Below are 16,740 nucleotides of genomic sequence, written 5' to 3'. Positions count from 1 at the left end.
CACGTTTGGCTATGCTGTAGAAATCTTAATATTGATGTATATGCAGAGTATTGGGTATCATTATTACGTTTACTTCCCAGCTGCAGCTTTAGCGGCAGCCTCCTTCTCCTTCTTCCTCTGCAGATACCTTTCCTTGGCACTGCTGATGTCCTTTTCTGTTTTCTGACTCTTGCGTGCATGTTCCAGCTTCGCCTGTTCCTCAGCTTCTTCATCTGCTTTTCGCTTGTTCGCCGCTTCGATTTGTTCGACAACCATCTGTGTCTGCCGTTCGCGTTGCGCGTTCCTACCGGATTTGGGCTTCGTCCATGCTGACTGTGGTTGGTCTGCAGCGGCAGTGGAAGTAGATGTGGAAGAAGCGGGCCTAGGTTTCGCGATGATGTTGAGTCCTGCTGAGAGGAGCTGACTTTTGTCTGCTACCTGACCTTCATCGTTCAGTATGACATTCTTTCCCTGCTTACGCAACTCTTCCACAATTTCAGCGTCTGTCTTCTCCTTCTCGGCTTCCTCGACAGGAAGTTTAATGCCCTCCTTCAGTGCTCTCGCGGCTGCCTCCATAGCCTCCTGATGCCGTCGCTCCTGATCTGCAAGCATCTGCTTGTGGAATCCTTGCATACCAAACTTCTTCTTCTTCTCTTCTTCTGCTTCTTGCCGCTTCTTCTCTTCCTCCTCCGCTCTTCGCGTCTCTTCTTGTTGAGCCTTGTATGCGCCTGTTACGAACTTCTCCTTGTCGGCGAATTCGTCGCCCTCGGCTTCGCGCTCGCGTTGGATGAGTTTATCGCGGGCTCGTAATTGGTCTTTCTTACGCTGCTCGGCGGATTCGAAGAGCGCGTCCATGTACTTCGGTTTCCGTTCCGCGGCGTTGTCGCGCTCAGCAGCCTTCTTTGCGGCGTTCACTGCGTGAAGCGCGTCGTAGGCAGCGTCGTAGTCGTATAATGTGGCATCAGCTTCCAGTGCCTCTTGTGCGCGTTTCTCGGCCTCCGCGGCGCTGGCAGAGTATGCGATGGTGGTGGGATCATCTTCTTTCGGTTTAGGTCTCTTGGACGGAGGAGCTGGAGGTTGGCCTTTCTTCGGCTTCTGCGGCGCTGGTTTTGAGGGCCCCGATGAGGCAGAGGCAAGCGTGTCTTCGAAGCTAAGCTCGCCAATCTCCTGGACGCCATCCGCTGCTTTGGATTTGCCCTTTACATCTTCCTCCTCGTCATCGAATAGCGGCTTCTTCTTCTTTCCCAAGGCAGGCTTAGCAGCAGCCTTCGCGAGTGGGTTTGCGCCCTTGTTTTTGACATTGAGGCCGAATTTGAACGACATGTTGGGTTTAGTGTCGGAGTGGTGTTAGAGTCGCGGTCGCGAGTTGACATGTCGCATGCCAAGACGCTCGCGCAACCAGTGAAATCATCAGCACCTCCGCGCCTTCTCCGCAACTCACCCTCCTCCACTCTCAACCTTGGGATGACCGTGGGCATTTCACCCCCCGTACCTTCTTGCACATCTCACTCATGCATGACTGGCTCCTGAATCATCATAGTCCTCATCATGGAGGAGCAGGCTAGCGACGCGACAGCGGAGGACCTCTACACCAAGGCTAAAGCTTCAAGGTTCCACTTCAAATCCGGCTCCAAACGTCGCTCAAAGCGGCACGAACGCGAAGGCAAAGACGAAAGCACCGACGACCATACTTCAAGGAGACACAGGTCGGATCGCAACAGTCAAGAGCGCCGCAGCCACCGCGATTCAAGACGCAAACACAAGCACAAGCATCGTACCTCTCACGAGGACCGTCACCCCACGTCTACACGAGATGGCGCATACTACGACCCTGACTATCGTCATCGCGAATCATTGTTCGATAATCTAGATGAGTCAGGCGCATGCTCTCCCGGTCCTGGCCCGGCTCCCGACGAGGCCTTCCGCGAGTCGCTGTTCGACGCGCTAGCCGATGACGAAGGCGCAGCATATTGGGAGGGCGTCTATGGCCAGCCTGTACACATATACCCTGATACGAAGCCTGGCCCCGATGGCAAGCTGGAACGCATGACAGAGGAGGAGTATGCAGACTACGTGCGGACGAAGATGTGGGAGAAGAGTCATCAGCACATCGTTGAAGAACGCGAGGCGAAGGAGCGCGCGCGTCAGCAGCGGAAGGCACAACGCTGTCAGCTTGACAATGAGGTCGAGCAGGAAGAGGCCGAAAGAGATAGTATTCGGCGCCGTATGGAAGAGAGCCTACGTCGAGGCGAAGAGCGCAAGAAGGCCAAGGAGGCGGAGGCTGCATGGGAGAATTACACGACCAAATGGGGCGGTTTGAAGAACGTTCAACGTCTGGATGAAGAGACAGATGCGAAAGTGCGTGAGCTCATGCCGTGGCCTGTAATTTCTGGCAAGGCAAAGCATGTGTCAAAGGAAGAGATTGAACGCTTCTTGAGGAGCGCAAAGACGTGGAAAGAGGATTCGGTGGCACTACTGAAGGCGGAACGAGTGCGTTGGCATCCTGACAAGATGCAGCAGCGGTTTGGACAGCACATTGATGGCGATACGATGAGGCAAGTCACGGCGGTTTTCCAAGTCATCGATCGGCTATGGAACGAGCGACGCTGATTGGAATGTGCCTTTACCACTCATACGTTCGCATTGCCACGTTAATATTTTCTTTACTTCGAGATACCCACAACAACGCAGCTGCATCCGTTTACCGGCATACCCACCAGCGGCTATCGGTCTCGGCAGCGAGTTAATATCAATCGTACTACTCCGTCACCTCCTTTCTTGGCACCAGGTCACCGTACATTGACAAATTTAATCTCCGGCTTCCAAGAATCTTGGCGCACTGTATCCATGACGAAGCAACTGGGCTGATGTAGTTAAGCATGCCGATCTTCACTATGCTGGCGCTTGCAATGCTAAGGAACCGGCTAAATGCTTGGTCTTGGACCAAAATGCTTTTGCCAACGCCATCGGTGGATATATCACGTATGGTCATCTGGTCGTGTCGCATGCCGAGATGGATAAATTGTAGACAAGCTAATGATGCGAAGATAGAGTGGCTTGACTGCATGCTTCGTGGGTTGGCATAGTGCTTGAGTGAGCTTGATCAGGCCCCGAAAGCTTGTGCAATATCAACATGTACACAATTAGGTATACAAGTGCGATGGGATCTGGCTCTGAAGCCGTTAAGAATGGAGAATAAGTGCAACGAGTCAGGGTGGTTCTGAACGAAGGTGTTCTCGCTCCACTCTTGTCGCACTACAGTGCGTCGGGCCTATAGCATGACAGGTGAACACCAAACCCATCTCCATCGGAAATGAACTGTTTCAAGTTTCAAAACTTCGCCCTCCAACACTTATCCAACCAGCATTTTTGGTCCCTGAATAACCGGTGGTCTGATCTTGTTTTCAGAACACGGCTCCACACATGGCGACGGGTCGTAGCCATGCACCCCACAGTTACAGCGGCTGATATACGCCACTAGCCAGGCATGCTCTCACGACCGCTGTCCTCCAATTTGGAAAGCCTCCTTCAAGCCGATGCGTAGCCATTGTTCACCGGCGATCCCTGATGCTGATCAGTACGTTGCAATGCCTGCATTGATATATAAGAGTCTCTGATGTCCATGAGTGAAAGACACCAAGCATCTCCAATTTGAACAGACACCATGGTTGCTTTCTCCTCTATCCTCCTCGCCCTCGGCAGCGCCACAGCGGCTCTCGCCTCGCCACTCAACCTCATCCTAGAGGCTCAAGCTCAGGAAGAGTCTGCCAACCTGACTGCACGCGCCACCCCCGCTGGCACTGGCATGAACAATGGCTTCTTCTACTCTTTCTGGACCGACGGTCAGGGTCAGGTTACTTACAACAACGGTGCCGCTGGAAAATACGATGTTCAGTGGTCCAACGTTGGTAACTTTGTTGCTGGCAAGGGATGGTAGGTTGCTCTCATCATCTCTACACACGATCATACTAACTCCCTTTTTCAGGAACCCTGGCTCTGAGCGTGTAGTCACGTACTCTGGTACCTGGAACGCCGCCAACGTCAACTCTTACATTTCGCTCTACGGATGGACTCGCAACCCACTCATTGAGTACTACATCGTCGAGTCCTACGGCTCATACAACCCCTCTTCTGCTGCTCAGAAGAAGGGCTCCGTCACCTCTGACGGCGGTACATACGACATCCTCCAGACTACCCGCACCAACCAGCCTTCTATCGACGGCACTGCTACCTTCCAGCAGTTCTGGTCGGTTAGGACTAGCAAGCGTGTCGGTGGTACTATCACTGTCAAGAACCACTTCGATGCTTGGGCCAAGTACGGACAGAAGCTTGGTACGCACAACTACCAGATCCTCGCTACTGAGGGTTACCAGAGCTCTGGCTCTGCTAGCATCACTGTTCAGGGTCCTTGAACGATGGCTCTTTAAGGTGTCGAAAAGGCCTCGTGGCTAGAATTCTTGTACATACACGCAGACATTTCTGAAAGCTATCAACAAAATGCGCATCACATATTGATTAATTTTGTGGATCAGTGATTTACAGTTTATACCTGTGGCGAGCCGGCAGCATCGGGCGATCTATGCCCGAGGAACGGTTTTTGAAACACGCGACCTCACGCGTTGATGAATGAACCTCGAAATCTTCCAAGGTTCGACTCATTCCCACCCCCGAAGCCACTGACATCAGCCTTGACAGAACTTGTCGGTGTCATCGATTATACTGCATTCGCTGATATACAGTAAGACGGACCCCAGGACTACCTAGATAACATCTTCACCACAGATAACTCAACGCCCATACATGAGGCCATGACATTGGTCACTGAATGGGCGAGTGACTACGGTAGTATTTCACGTAACTTACAGAGTATGCGAGCTTTTGCGCATACGGACAGGCTGTTACCAATGACAGGCGCGTACGATATTTATGGCTTGCAGGGGTGCAGACAGACACGCGGATACTCTCAGCCTTGTTGTCTGTCGCAGGTAAGCTGAGAGCATCATCGAGCGACGTCGTCTTTTCATATCCTCTCATACATTTACTCGTGTGTTATTCATTGTTGTACCGATATCTTCACATCACCCTTGCGATTACAGCCATGGTTTGTGGCGGCAAGCTCATCTGCGACGCGCGGAACACTGCCATACTAGCAAATCTCGACGTTGCAGGCTATGGAGTATGCGCTTCTGCTCATTTCATCATGACTGCCATTGTTGTTCTTGTCTTGTCGCTGACGTCAAGCTCGTTCAGGTTCTTGTGTCGTTTGTACTCTCGGCTCTGCTTACAGTCGGAGCTGTGATATGCGCGTATCTTTCGGATTCAATGCCCGAAAAGTACCTTGGCAAAACGGACGAGGCCTTCATTAAAGAGTTCCAGCGCATCAAGAAGAATTTGCCATTCCGCCTTTTGCCCGCCAAGTTACGTCCACCACCTACTGAATGACAGGGAAAGCTCAGTCGGGAGAAACGTGTGGAAGCATTCGACCACTTCATATTGTCGTTGAGTGACTAATAGCTTGCGACTGGCTTGGCGATTCTGATAGCTGCCGTCGCAAACCAATGTACGCTTTCACCCCCTGAATTTCGAATTGCGTTCTCATTAGCATGGTTCTCAACTACTACACCTCTGGTGACACTTGACAGTTTACGGCAGTATTTCACAAAACACAAGACTCTACGAAATGTGCGAGTATTTGATATGCTCGCCTATGGTCTTGTTCCTCTATTGCTTCATTGTTGTATTGGTCATGGAAAATAGTCCCGATAACATCGTTCCGGTTCAATGCCATGTCCAAGGTTCGGTCAGAACGTACAAGGATGAGGAGATCATTCTCTCCACCTACTTCTGGCCCTGGGCTATGACGGCCCTCATCATCATATTTTCATACAAGTCCAAGCTCCTCCGCACGTACTCATACGGGTCGAACGACTTCATTGGCTTAGGACGCTACTCAAAGAATGTACTATCTCTCTGAGCCGGTGGAGATATCCGAAAGAAATTCAATTACCAATTATGGAACCTGATCAGTGGAACTACGTCTGGAACGAAGCCGCCGAGGAGCTTTTTGCTGGGCGTCGTCAACGTCTTCTTATGGATCTCGTACTCAAAAGCAAGGGTCCTGCCTTTGTAACCGAACTAGCCAACGCATGGAAGTATGCCGAATACAGATATTGGAATTCAATGCTTCCACTGGTACCACCAATGACGTTCATGCTTGTCTTTAGTCTTACCCAGATGATACTCTTCCGTTGGGAGTTGGGTGACTACAAAGCCATTGAAGTCGACACATCCGTGGGTTTTGGACAGATTATCCCATTAATACTACTTGCACTGCCTTTTCTTGCTGCAGCCGACATATACCAAGGTAGGTCTTGAGCGTTTTCCTCAACCTCATTGGTTGACCAAACCATAGAATCCGGGTCGGCCTCTCCATCGGGTACGAAGTCGTTAACGTCTAATACCGTGGTGATCAGCGAACCAAGTTCAACCGTATCACCAACGCGAGTCGATCGAATGCCGACCCTCGGAGTGACCTCATCCGCTGATGTTAACGATCCTCGTTTGGTCCAATTAAAAGAACAAGGACGCGAATATGACAATGAGATAGCCAACGTCAAAAGATACTTCTATTGGGAAGTGGAAGAAGTGAAAATGCAGCACACAAACGCCAAGACGGATCAAGAAATGAGAGTCATCCTCATTCGCAAAGAGCAGCTACTGAAAGACACGAAAACCTGTTTTGAGGCTGAAAACAAGACGAAGGGCAAAGGGGTTCCTCTAAAAATCGCCTCGCTTCTCTACATGCGGGTGACTTTTCTTGCCGCTGCAGCTATTCTTCTTGATCCGCCACGTAGGCATTTCATTGGTGGTATCATTGGAGGAGCGCTGCTGCTCATGCAGCTCAGCTCGCAGTTATATGTGTGGATCTCTACATTGCGGGGGACGAAAGTCAAGGTTTATGTTCGGTTGTTGGCAAAGTTCGACGAGAACAAGCAGGGAAGGCTGCGTGCTCAGTTGCATTAGCTTTTGACACACCTAGCCTGAGTTCGCGACTGTTTATGCATTCCTCCTCTCAAGATGGAGCAGACCATCCATCTTGTCTCATGATGGAAAGTGGCGGTTTAGAAGCCGCCCTTCTATACATCCACGAATGATGTGTCTAGAAGATCTACTAAATCGCTATAGATGTCGTGTTACACAAGAAATGGTGATGGTTGGATGAGTGTGGACAAATTGCATGGTGGCACTTCAACCAAGATCGCGAGACTGACTAGAAGCCAACCACGTAAGTAGTCTTACGAGACTTCGCTCCATTTCCAAGATTCAGGACTGTTAAAAATCGATTTGAATTGGACGGGCCCAGCCTAGCGAACTCTTTCTCGGCGCTCTGGGAACTTTTTCTGAAAATAGTTACCGATTCTACGTCAGGCGCAGTCAGGATCATCGTGGACGCGGTTGATGAATGTGAAGTAAGGACGCGCAACAGCTTCCTTAAGGCCATAATGCGGTTAGTAAACGAGCCTCAGGATGTACATCCACAGTCCAGAAACTGCATTAAGTTTCTGATAACTAGTCGTCCATCGCTCGGCAATTCATACAATCTCACGGGGTTGATGAAGAACAGACTCCCAATCGAGCAAGACTAGGCCAATATCATTGAAGACGTAAAGCTGGTCATCCGAAGCAAGGTCGGCGAGATTGCGAATAAATTCCATTGTGACAACGACACGAAGAGCTATCTAGAACGAGTGCTGTACTCTAGGTCTGATCAGAGTTTTCTCTGGTTGAATACGGTATTACATAGCTTGGAAACAAGTCCAAAAGCGTCAAAGAGAGATTTCGAACGAACCATCGACACGTTCCCCCAGAACCTCGAAGCTACCTATAACAGATTCTTACACGAAATTTCCCCTGGAGATCGAGAAGACGCTGGGAGAGTTCTACGTCTGCTGATTGGAAGCTCAAGGCACTTGACATTAGTGGAGATGAACACTGCATTCACAATTGACCAAGACCACAAATCTGTAGCCGACGTGGTAAACGATTTGCAGATTTCTATCAGCTCAACGCTACAGAATATTGTGGGGTCCTTCGTCCGCACTAGGGAGAAGGATCAGATTTCCCACAAAGACTCAAAAGTTTCGCTCATACACCAGTCCGCCAAGGAATATCTAACAGACCTCGCACTTCGTTCTGCAGACGAGACAGTGCAGAGCCTCGCGGTCCCTTTATTGGACGTAGCGCTGAGCATATCCCAAGCATGTATACGGTATCTGCTCCTAGAGGAATTCCAGTTGGACATATTTGGGTCAGAAAGAACAAGCCTCGAGACCGATTCACCCAATTCGTGTCACTCATTGCCATACATAGACTTCGATGCAACGGCCTCAAGCGGTCCTCTAGACCTCGACGATCATCTCGACTTAGATAACTTTTTCAAAGACTCACGCGAGATAAATGAGGAGCAGTGCACTCTGATCGCCCAGAAGTACAAGTTCTTCGATTATGCTGCGACACATTGGGCAGAGCACTATTCCCTGTGTGAACGTATCGCCACGAAGTCTGTCCGAGAGGCCGTTAATCGATTGACGACTCACAGCTACGTTCTGACAAACTGGCTGAGATACTAATGGATCAAAAACAACATAGAATACTCATTTCCAGATACTTTCGAGCCAATCGAGGTAGCCGCATTCTTCAATCTGGCTATGCTGCTTGCGGAAATTATAAAGAAGGTAGAGTTTGACAATGATGCAAGAAAACTCCAAGCACTATTCTGAGTGGCGAGGATGTCCTCTCTAGAGTGTATAGAGGTGTTGCTTCAGCATGGTGCAAATCCTAATGGCGTTAGCATCGACCGGCAAACACCCTTGACTATATCGGCACAGTATGGTCATCTAGATGCCGTTCAGATACTTCTCAACGAGCCAGGTACAGACGTTACTTTCAAAGGCAAATCTGGAAGATCAGCATTGTCATTTGCAGCGGGCAACGGCCACCTAGAGATCGTTGAAGCCCTGCTTAAGTATGGAGCATTCAGACTAGATGAACAGGATAACGCACGTTGGACGCCACTCTTCTGGGCTGTGTTAGGAGACCATGGAAGTATTGTGCAGCTATTGCTGGAGCAGCCGTTGATAGAAATCAATCAGGTTGATAAAAATGGACGCTCAGTATTATCCTGGGCTGCGGGAGAAGGCGCAAGACGGGCTCTGAAGGTCTTACTTCGACACCCGTCTGTTGACTTCAATCTCAGGGATGCCGAGGGGCGCTCTCCACTACTGTGGGCTGCGAGGAATGGTCGAGGAGAAGTGGTCAGTATTTTGATGCACAAAACAGGGATTGATAAAGCCACGAAAGACAAAGACCTGCGGAATACGATCTCTTGGGCATGTCAAGGCGGGCATACTAACACTTTGCGCACTTTACTCAAGAATGAGTGTGGCGGTGAAAATGACGTCGATATCGACGCTTGGACGCCATTGTTATGGGCGCTCTTTGAACGGTCCTCAGCGACTGTGGAAACGCTTCTTTCGACCCGCCGCGTTCAGATTGACCGCCAAGACAGCTGCGGTCGTACAGCTCTGATATGGGCTGCGAGCTATGGATATCTAGACGTAGTACAACTGCTAGTGTCATGGAAAGCATCTCTGCTTATCAAGAACCAAGGAGGACACACGGCTGCGGATGTTGCAAGGATGGCAGGGCAAATTGAGGTGTGGGAGTTTTTGGAGGCTCAGCAAGTAGGGAAATAGAGAAGTGTCGATGTGTGAGTTTCACCTACGTCATTCTCCTTCAATACCCGCGTTCCCAGGAACGCCAGCCTAAAGTAAAGATTGTGATTCTGCCCTATACCGGTACCGGCAGTATGAATTTGTGGCCATCCATTTCCCTAAGGAACAAGAGCTTCTGCAATCGCCCAAAATGAGGCCTGGTGTTTTGTTACGGCTGAGCCTACCCCGACTCAGCCGCCAATCTCGTATTCCCAACTTCTTACTGCATCCATCAATAAGCTACTTGTTTCCACCCATTGACAGTCTATCAGGCATGTTTGAGTTGCTCGTAGCCGCCTTTCTTCGGGTTTCGTAGGACAATAGGCAACACAACAACAAGTCTGTATTTGACTGCTGCTCCGACCTGGAGAAGTGAGTTCGGCTTTTGTGGCTGCTTCATATATCAATGAGAAATACCTTAGATCAAAAGATCATGTCAATAAGCTCCCAATGACACAGCATGAGTTTCCCAGAAATCTTCTCAAGTCATGTATGATATTGCCCAGGACGAAGGATGATGATGTTTCCCTTGTTTTCGATCCAAGTTGCTTCTTCCTTGCCACCTTGATTGCGGTTTTGCAAAGACGGTCAAATGCTCCGATGCTCACTGCCAGATGCCTTTCTGGAAGATCTCGTATGCCGAGCTCCAGTGGGAATTTGCGCTACAAGTTTCATTTACACACCAGAAGTCGTTTGGATATGGTGCGGTACCATGTGAGCATGCAGCCCTCTCAATGTTGTCCAGTATTCCATCATGCTCTGTAGCTTGGGCGCCAAACAGCTCACGGTAACATGGAGTACTACTGTGCATCTCAGAAACTGCGCTCCGTCTCTCGTAATTTCTCTTCCAAAACTCGTAGCCCTTATTGTTTCTGAAGCAGTATCCTAGATTGAAGATCTCCGAAGTGTCGGTACACATCAAACGCCTCATCTCTCTCTCAGTCCTCCGCAACCCGGTCTTCTTCAAGCTCACGACCCAAGGCAGCGAATGCAGAAGGCGATCAGATCGGACTAAGTAGTATCATTTTTGTAACATGCTATACGTGAGAGGAGACAGGCTCCTGACTGGGTTGTTTACCAGGCCTGCCAAGGCTACAATCACCATCAGGCGGGTTGTTCAAAAGCTAAGCTACTCGCTAAAGTTAGGAGCAAACATATTTCTCAGCTACGAGGGGAACAATGAGCGCTTTGTATGCGCATCAAGGAAAGTAGCTGTCGAGTGAGTAGACGGAACGACCAACACGATTTGAACGTTGTCCTCTGTCAGATAGACGACTGCGACACGTTGTGCCAGGCAGATAGCCAGGTCGCTGCTCGCCGACAGAGGCTACAACTGATCAAGCTGAGAGTGGTATCACGTGCAATTACCATCGGCTGCGACCAAGTGCAGCCCGCAGGTATGATGTAAACTCATAGTATGCTTTAAGAGAAAGCAGACATGGTAGTGTTGTTGACGCGGCCGAGTCACAGTCTCAGGCAGTCGGCTGATGGTGCTTCGCCAGTCTCAAGTCGATAAAAGTTCATTTCATACCTACCAAGTATACATTAGTCGTACAGTATATACACGAGTTATAATCAAGCTGCGCTCAAGGAGCCTTTGTCCGTAGCTGCACGCCGTGCCAGCTCTTGATTTCATCCTTTAACACTTCGTTGACCAGTTTGTGTTGCTTGATGACCGTCAAGCCTTTGAACTTGGGGGATTCGACCTGGATCGCGTACATGGACCCACAGCCGCCGCTGATGTCTTGGACCTGTACCAGACATGTTAGCATTCGCTTAAAGACTAATAGACGCACATTCCTTGTGTGCGACTGTATTGCTTTTTTCCAGGGATTTGACTTGCATCACAGCTTGAAATGTACCCCGCAATGCTGATATGACGTGCATGCTCGCGATGCAGTAGTCGGTCGCGCGACCGGTGAAGTCAACGCAGAAAGCGTCCACCTCCGCATGTGTGTAATCTCCAAAGACGAGAAAGCGGGGAAACATTACATACCTCCAGTTTCACGGGCTCCAACTCCGATTTGATTTTATTGAAGACGTGCAATTCTGCCTCGTTGAGGTAATCCGGTGCTTCAGGCGCTGCGCTGGCTGACTGCGAATATAATCGTGTGCACAATGTGGGGAACGTTGACTGCTGCAACAGGCCCGAACGTAGAGGTGATGACTGTTGTGTTCTACATAATGCATTTGAAGATATGGCGAGTAGACGCGACGTCGGTCGTAAGCATGGTGTTACGGCTGCGGAGGCTATGCGGCGAAGAAGGACGGCTCTTGACGGTGCCATTATCGCGGTATAGGCTTCTGTAGTACCGCTGTTAGCTACTGCCTATCATGATCTGCATTGGTTCTGCAGTATGACAGTAATACGCTTACGGGACTCTGTGTGGTGGTTAACGCGACGACCTGAACGTCGTGACAAATCGTCGAGTTCACCATCGCGAACTCCGTCATAGGTCCGAGCGTCTGCCGCCAAATCACATGCCGCGATTACTAAGTAACGCTGAGATGCTGCGTCCACAGTATAGTCACAGCCTCACAAAACCTCAGTCTGTCCAACTTCGGGAGATGTCAAGTCCTACTCGTGGCATCAATGGTCGACTCTTCTCGATCTCAACAGAAAGTGGCAATATACGGCATACTAAGCTAATCGGCGCGAGGCCATCGTCGCACAAGATATGCTGGGGTAGGTTGCCATCATGGACACGGACCCACCAAAACTTCAAAGTACCTCCATGTACCTCTTGTATCGCCTATCATTGCTTTGCTCCGATAACAGTTTCTATTAGCAAAGCGCAACGCTGAAGGTTTATAGACCCGCACATCACTCCACCAGGCGTACTCACAACATTGAACGGTGGGCGCGTCTCCACAGTTCTTCTCCGCTTCATGCTGATGGCGGAGTGCATGTCATAGCACCTCAGCACACCAGTCCACACCTCACAAGCTTGCATAGGTTTTAGGAAACCAACAACCAAGCGACGGACCTGGACCCCTCTTTTCCAAGACACAAGCGGCCGAGACCGTTCGGACCCTGATCAGCGGAGTGCAGCTTGAGACGCAGACTTTCACATGTTGAGGACAGGGTTGAGATCGCAATCAAGCACCAGGCCTCCATCAGGATGTCCTGAACGGGCCGTCGCAAGCCAGGAGACTGGTTTGAGCCAAGCTCTGCATGAGGTGTACGCCACATACATGGGCTGTGCCGTCCGGCTTATCAAAGGATTCGTTCAACCGATTGAGGGGACAAGCTCGTCTTTCGTCATATCGAACCGGCGGGCGCCTCTGAGACGCAAGAAGAGCTCATACTGCAGCGAAATGACGCGTTGTGGACTGTCTGAGTCCCCCGCGACGGGATTCGTATTGACAATATTTGTGTATGGACGGCTGGGTATTCCGCATTGAACTTGCGGTCTAAATGTATGGCAATGGTCGTGCCGCCAGAAATCTGTCCTCGGCGCAACCCCCCCATGGGCTCTCCAATTTAGGCAGTTTAGCCTTGTGTGGGGGATATATCAAGTCCAGATTAAGACATGTAAAAAGCAGCCAATCAGCCCCATCGTCTCCGGCACTCACAATAACGGTAGAGTAGATGTAGCATGGAAAGCGCTTTGGCAAATCTGGGTACAGCTTGCGCTGCTATGTATAGCCTCACTGCGTGCGCGACCACAATTCTTGTCGCAAGTTGATGGAAGAAACCTCAATCTGGGCAACAATATAGTACTCCTAGGCAGTTCCTGGAAATCACAATCTCAAGAGCATCGTAAACCAATATGAATCTGATGGGAGGTGCCGAAACGCTGCGGCATTTAGATAGAGTAAAGACCTTGAACGGTACAAACAACTGACTTCACAGCCTCGGCGCGCGCCTGTGACTTCCACAATTGACAACGTCCAACAATAGTAGAATGCAGACCTTTCTCCTAGTCAGCGTCTTGACGGCGTTGGTGATTGCGGTGCCATACCCTCAGGCAACAGAAACGTCAATCGCACCGGGTGCAACTCTCATCTCGCTTTCAGCAATCTTACCAAGTCCAACTGCTACATCCCCGGATTCGACATCGCTAGACATTCCGATCACATCGGTACCAACACCTGACCCAGACCCAGAGGACGACGAAGACCCAGAGTCCAGCTCGTCGAAGAAAAATCCTCATTGGGAACCAATTCCAATCTTCACGAAGCCATGTCAGTGCCAACTGGCGACAGCTAGGTATCCATGTTGGGCTACCGATGCACTACAGGTAAGTCAGTTTGGACCATAGATGGAGTATTGAGTGTACCAAACGCTACGCAAAGTGACTCTAACGCAATCACCAGAGCTGTCACTTCGAAGAGAACTTCTCGTATGGTTGTTACATGCAAGCTGTGGGTGGATGTCCAACACCAACACGTATCGTAAGTAGCTCTTTCGCCTCGGAGGCTAAGCACTTGTACTGACATCTCATAGTGTAGCAATCTTTTCAAACCTACCCCTCGTCCCGGACCTCACCCGTGTGAACTTGGCCCCAACCCTCCTGTTCTAACAAGCACTCCCACTCTCACTGGAATGCCGACTGCGAACTTCACTTTGCCAGTCTTGCCGACTGCAAATGTGACATTTCCAAGACTATCGTTGTAGGCAGGCGCGGAAACAGAAGTGTCTATGAAGTGCCTGAGGTTTATGTGCCAGAGTGAAGATGGTTCGCAACGTCGTGGAGTCAGATAAAGCTACTCGCATGACACATCATCATATGCCATCCAAATGCGAGCAATACATTCTGCGTACCGCTGGAACCGTAGAAACCCGAATGCGTAATAGCTCTTTTCCAATGTGTCACTTCGGCCCATCTCTAGTGCACTGTGTTCAACACTTTCGTCAAGATCTTCACCACCACGAAACGTCCCACCTCATATCCACTCATCCCATTGCGTCCATCGCGCTCGACAAGAATCCTCTCCGTCCCGCGAATCCGACCGTACATATCGGAAGCCTTCCTCACGCAGCCCTAGCTTCCGCCGAATGACTCCCATCTCTGCCCCCACAACTCTTACCTGACTTACGTCCTAGGTCCATAAGAAACCGGTCTGCATAATCGGCCTTTCCTACAACCGCGGGCTCAATATGACTCTCCGCGGAGCTGAGCAAAGCGCTTCAAAGCGTAGTGCTTCACACCCCCACATCCTCATTGGTTCCCAGGCGAAAAGTTGGAACAGCCATTATGGGTACAAAACAAGGCTTGACCTCGTTTGAACATGAAGTGGTGGGATAGGGTAAATAAAGGGTGGACGGGATGGGGGGACGTGATGAGATGGGAGACCCACTCTCAACAGTTCGAGTTTGCAGATGAAGTTGTGCTAAACATCTAGTCCACGCCCGATGCGGGGCTCGCTCACCCACGCAAAGGAGATGATGTCTCACGTCGGATTTCTCGCTACCATGTGTGGAGACTGGAGTGCAGAGAGTAACTGTCAACTGAGTGTCCTGTGCTGGCCGTATGCCACCATGTGGAGAATGGAGTAGTAAAACTGGTAGTGTGTATAGTGGGTCGGAATCACAAGCTTTGATGTCATACTCGGAGACGTCCGACGGACTTCAAAGGTCGTACTTCAAATTCCATTACATGCAGCAGTTCCGGTGGGTGAGATAGGTTGCATGTGTCAGGATTCAAGCGTTGATCGGACCCTGTAGGTTTGGACGGAAATTTGGACCCTTCTTTTTTTCGGATAGAGTTGAGCCGCAGGGTCCATTGATGCTGCAATACACGAGGTTCCGTGGTACGGACATGCGATGGCGTTTTTCGGACCTTTGGAAATGTTGTATTCGGACCGCGGATGTAGAGAAGACAATGCTGATTTCGAACGCGGTCGAGGTTCTTGCTTATCGTCCGTTCGGTGAAGATCCGATATACCTAGTGCCGACATGCGCAGAGCTTGTGATGATCAACGCTCGAGGCAATGGTGAAGCTATCATCGCGTACCGTGGATCTTTTCACCGCTCGCTCCCCGCAATCAACAGGCCTCCGCGTCTCTTGCTCCAGACGCACAACATCCTCGACTAACAACCAAATCTGCAAGTAGTGACCACCTCCGACCTATCCTCCACGGAGAATCAATCTCAACCCTCCCTCTCTCTCCACACGAGCTCCCATAGTAGCATCCCAACGGCCCGCAGAATAAGCTCATCCGTCGTCTAGCCTCGTCTAGCACGCAATCTCCCAACACACCACATCGCACTTCCCTCGAGACCCAATGAAAGCGCCACCGGAATCCGGAGTATACTCCAAAAAACACCTAGACCCTGATTTTCGAAGTGAGAAAGGGAATGGAGGCTCCGTGGACCCTGCCTGGATGACCTACAGCCGCCCATACTGCCGACTACTACTGCTGGCTAGACGCTCATCTGACTAGGTGGTGGCTGACGCATTGCGCATGGCTCAGCGAATGTGAACACGAAAGAAGTGGTGGGGAGATAAGCGCAATGGTTTGTTTGTTGGGATTTTGCCGCCCCGGAAGATGTTGTAGCCAAGGCAAGGATGTGTTGATGATAGGGTAAGCCACATACACACCGTTGCGGCTCAACAACGGTGAGATTCTCATTCGACTGATAACGTACATATCTGGGGTGCTTGTTTAGCGTTTAGATGGCTTGGTGTGTCATGTTGCTTCTGTCTGCCGACGTCGGATCTGATTTGTAATGTTGCGAAAAGTGAAACGTGCAACGCATTGTAGCGATGCTTCATCATGGCAATCTGTGGTGTGGATTGGTGATGGAAAACGGATTCGTGCGAGTTGCTAAGAATATCGCAGCCTCACGCACTAGTCTTATCACGTCCTAGCTTCACTTTCTGTTGACGCAAAAACTCTGCCCCTCTGGCTCGCTTCGACGTCGACAGGGATGTAGCCAGCCATAGAGAACTTTGTTGATCACTATCGCGGGGCATGAACTTTCTTCTCCACACTCCTTCTCGGAGCTATAATGGCGAAAATCACAACAACACCATGTCAT

The 16,740-nt window shown here is 50.3% G+C and overlaps 7 protein-coding genes across 7 annotated transcripts; 5 read left to right on the top strand and 2 right to left on the bottom strand.

Annotated features, from left to right (window-relative positions):
* Positions 1 to 69: 69 nt before the first annotated feature.
* On the bottom strand, positions 70 to 1,302 carry AA0111_g7199 (hypothetical protein; the record flags this gene model as incomplete). Its single annotated transcript, XM_028653506.1, has 1 exon — positions 70 to 1,302. One exon carries the CDS (start codon positions 1,300 to 1,302, stop codon positions 70 to 72), a length of 1,233 nt encoding a protein of 410 aa, XP_028505018.1.
* A 225-nt stretch (positions 1,303 to 1,527) lies between these two features.
* Positions 1,528 to 2,589, top strand: AA0111_g7198 (hypothetical protein; the record flags this gene model as incomplete). The annotated part of the gene is made up of 1 exon (XM_028653505.1): positions 1,528 to 2,589. One exon carries the CDS (start codon positions 1,528 to 1,530, stop codon positions 2,587 to 2,589), a length of 1,062 nt encoding a protein of 353 aa, XP_028505019.1.
* Positions 2,590 to 3,643: 1,054 nt separating this feature from the next.
* On the top strand, positions 3,644 to 4,391 carry AA0111_g7197 (Endo-1,4-beta-xylanase A; the record flags this gene model as incomplete). The annotated part of the gene is made up of 2 exons (XM_028653504.1): positions 3,644 to 3,912; positions 3,965 to 4,391. 2 exons carry the CDS (start codon positions 3,644 to 3,646, stop codon positions 4,389 to 4,391), a joined length of 696 nt encoding a protein of 231 aa, XP_028505153.1.
* A 910-nt stretch (positions 4,392 to 5,301) lies between these two features.
* Positions 5,302 to 5,421, top strand: AA0111_g7196 (hypothetical protein; the record flags this gene model as incomplete). The annotated part of the gene is made up of 1 exon (XM_028653503.1): positions 5,302 to 5,421. The coding sequence occupies one exon, from the start codon at positions 5,302 to 5,304 to the stop codon at positions 5,419 to 5,421; it is 120 nt and encodes a 39-aa protein (XP_028505154.1).
* A 570-nt stretch (positions 5,422 to 5,991) lies between these two features.
* Positions 5,992 to 7,002, top strand: AA0111_g7195 (hypothetical protein; the record flags this gene model as incomplete). The annotated part of the gene is made up of 2 exons (XM_028653502.1): positions 5,992 to 6,343; positions 6,392 to 7,002. 2 exons carry the CDS (start codon positions 5,992 to 5,994, stop codon positions 7,000 to 7,002), a joined length of 963 nt encoding a protein of 320 aa, XP_028505151.1.
* Positions 7,003 to 11,338: 4,336 nt separating this feature from the next.
* AA0111_g7194 (hypothetical protein) lies at positions 11,339 to 12,039 on the bottom strand (the record flags this gene model as incomplete). Its single annotated transcript, XM_028653501.1, has 2 exons — positions 11,339 to 11,503; positions 11,749 to 12,039. The coding sequence occupies 2 exons, from the start codon at positions 12,037 to 12,039 to the stop codon at positions 11,339 to 11,341; spliced, it is 456 nt and encodes a 151-aa protein (XP_028505152.1).
* A 1,621-nt stretch (positions 12,040 to 13,660) lies between these two features.
* On the top strand, positions 13,661 to 14,373 carry AA0111_g7193 (hypothetical protein; the record flags this gene model as incomplete). Its single annotated transcript, XM_028653500.1, has 3 exons — positions 13,661 to 13,996; positions 14,070 to 14,150; positions 14,203 to 14,373. The coding sequence occupies 3 exons, from the start codon at positions 13,661 to 13,663 to the stop codon at positions 14,371 to 14,373; spliced, it is 588 nt and encodes a 195-aa protein (XP_028505149.1).
* Between the last annotated feature and the right edge of the window lie 2,367 nt (positions 14,374 to 16,740).

Source organism: Alternaria arborescens (genome assembly GCF_004154835.1).
Source record: "Alternaria arborescens strain FERA 675 chromosome Unknown contig_16, whole genome shotgun sequence".
Taxonomy (NCBI): Eukaryota; Fungi; Ascomycota; class Dothideomycetes; order Pleosporales; family Pleosporaceae; genus Alternaria; species Alternaria arborescens.
This window is presented reverse-complemented; position numbering and strand designations above follow the sequence as displayed.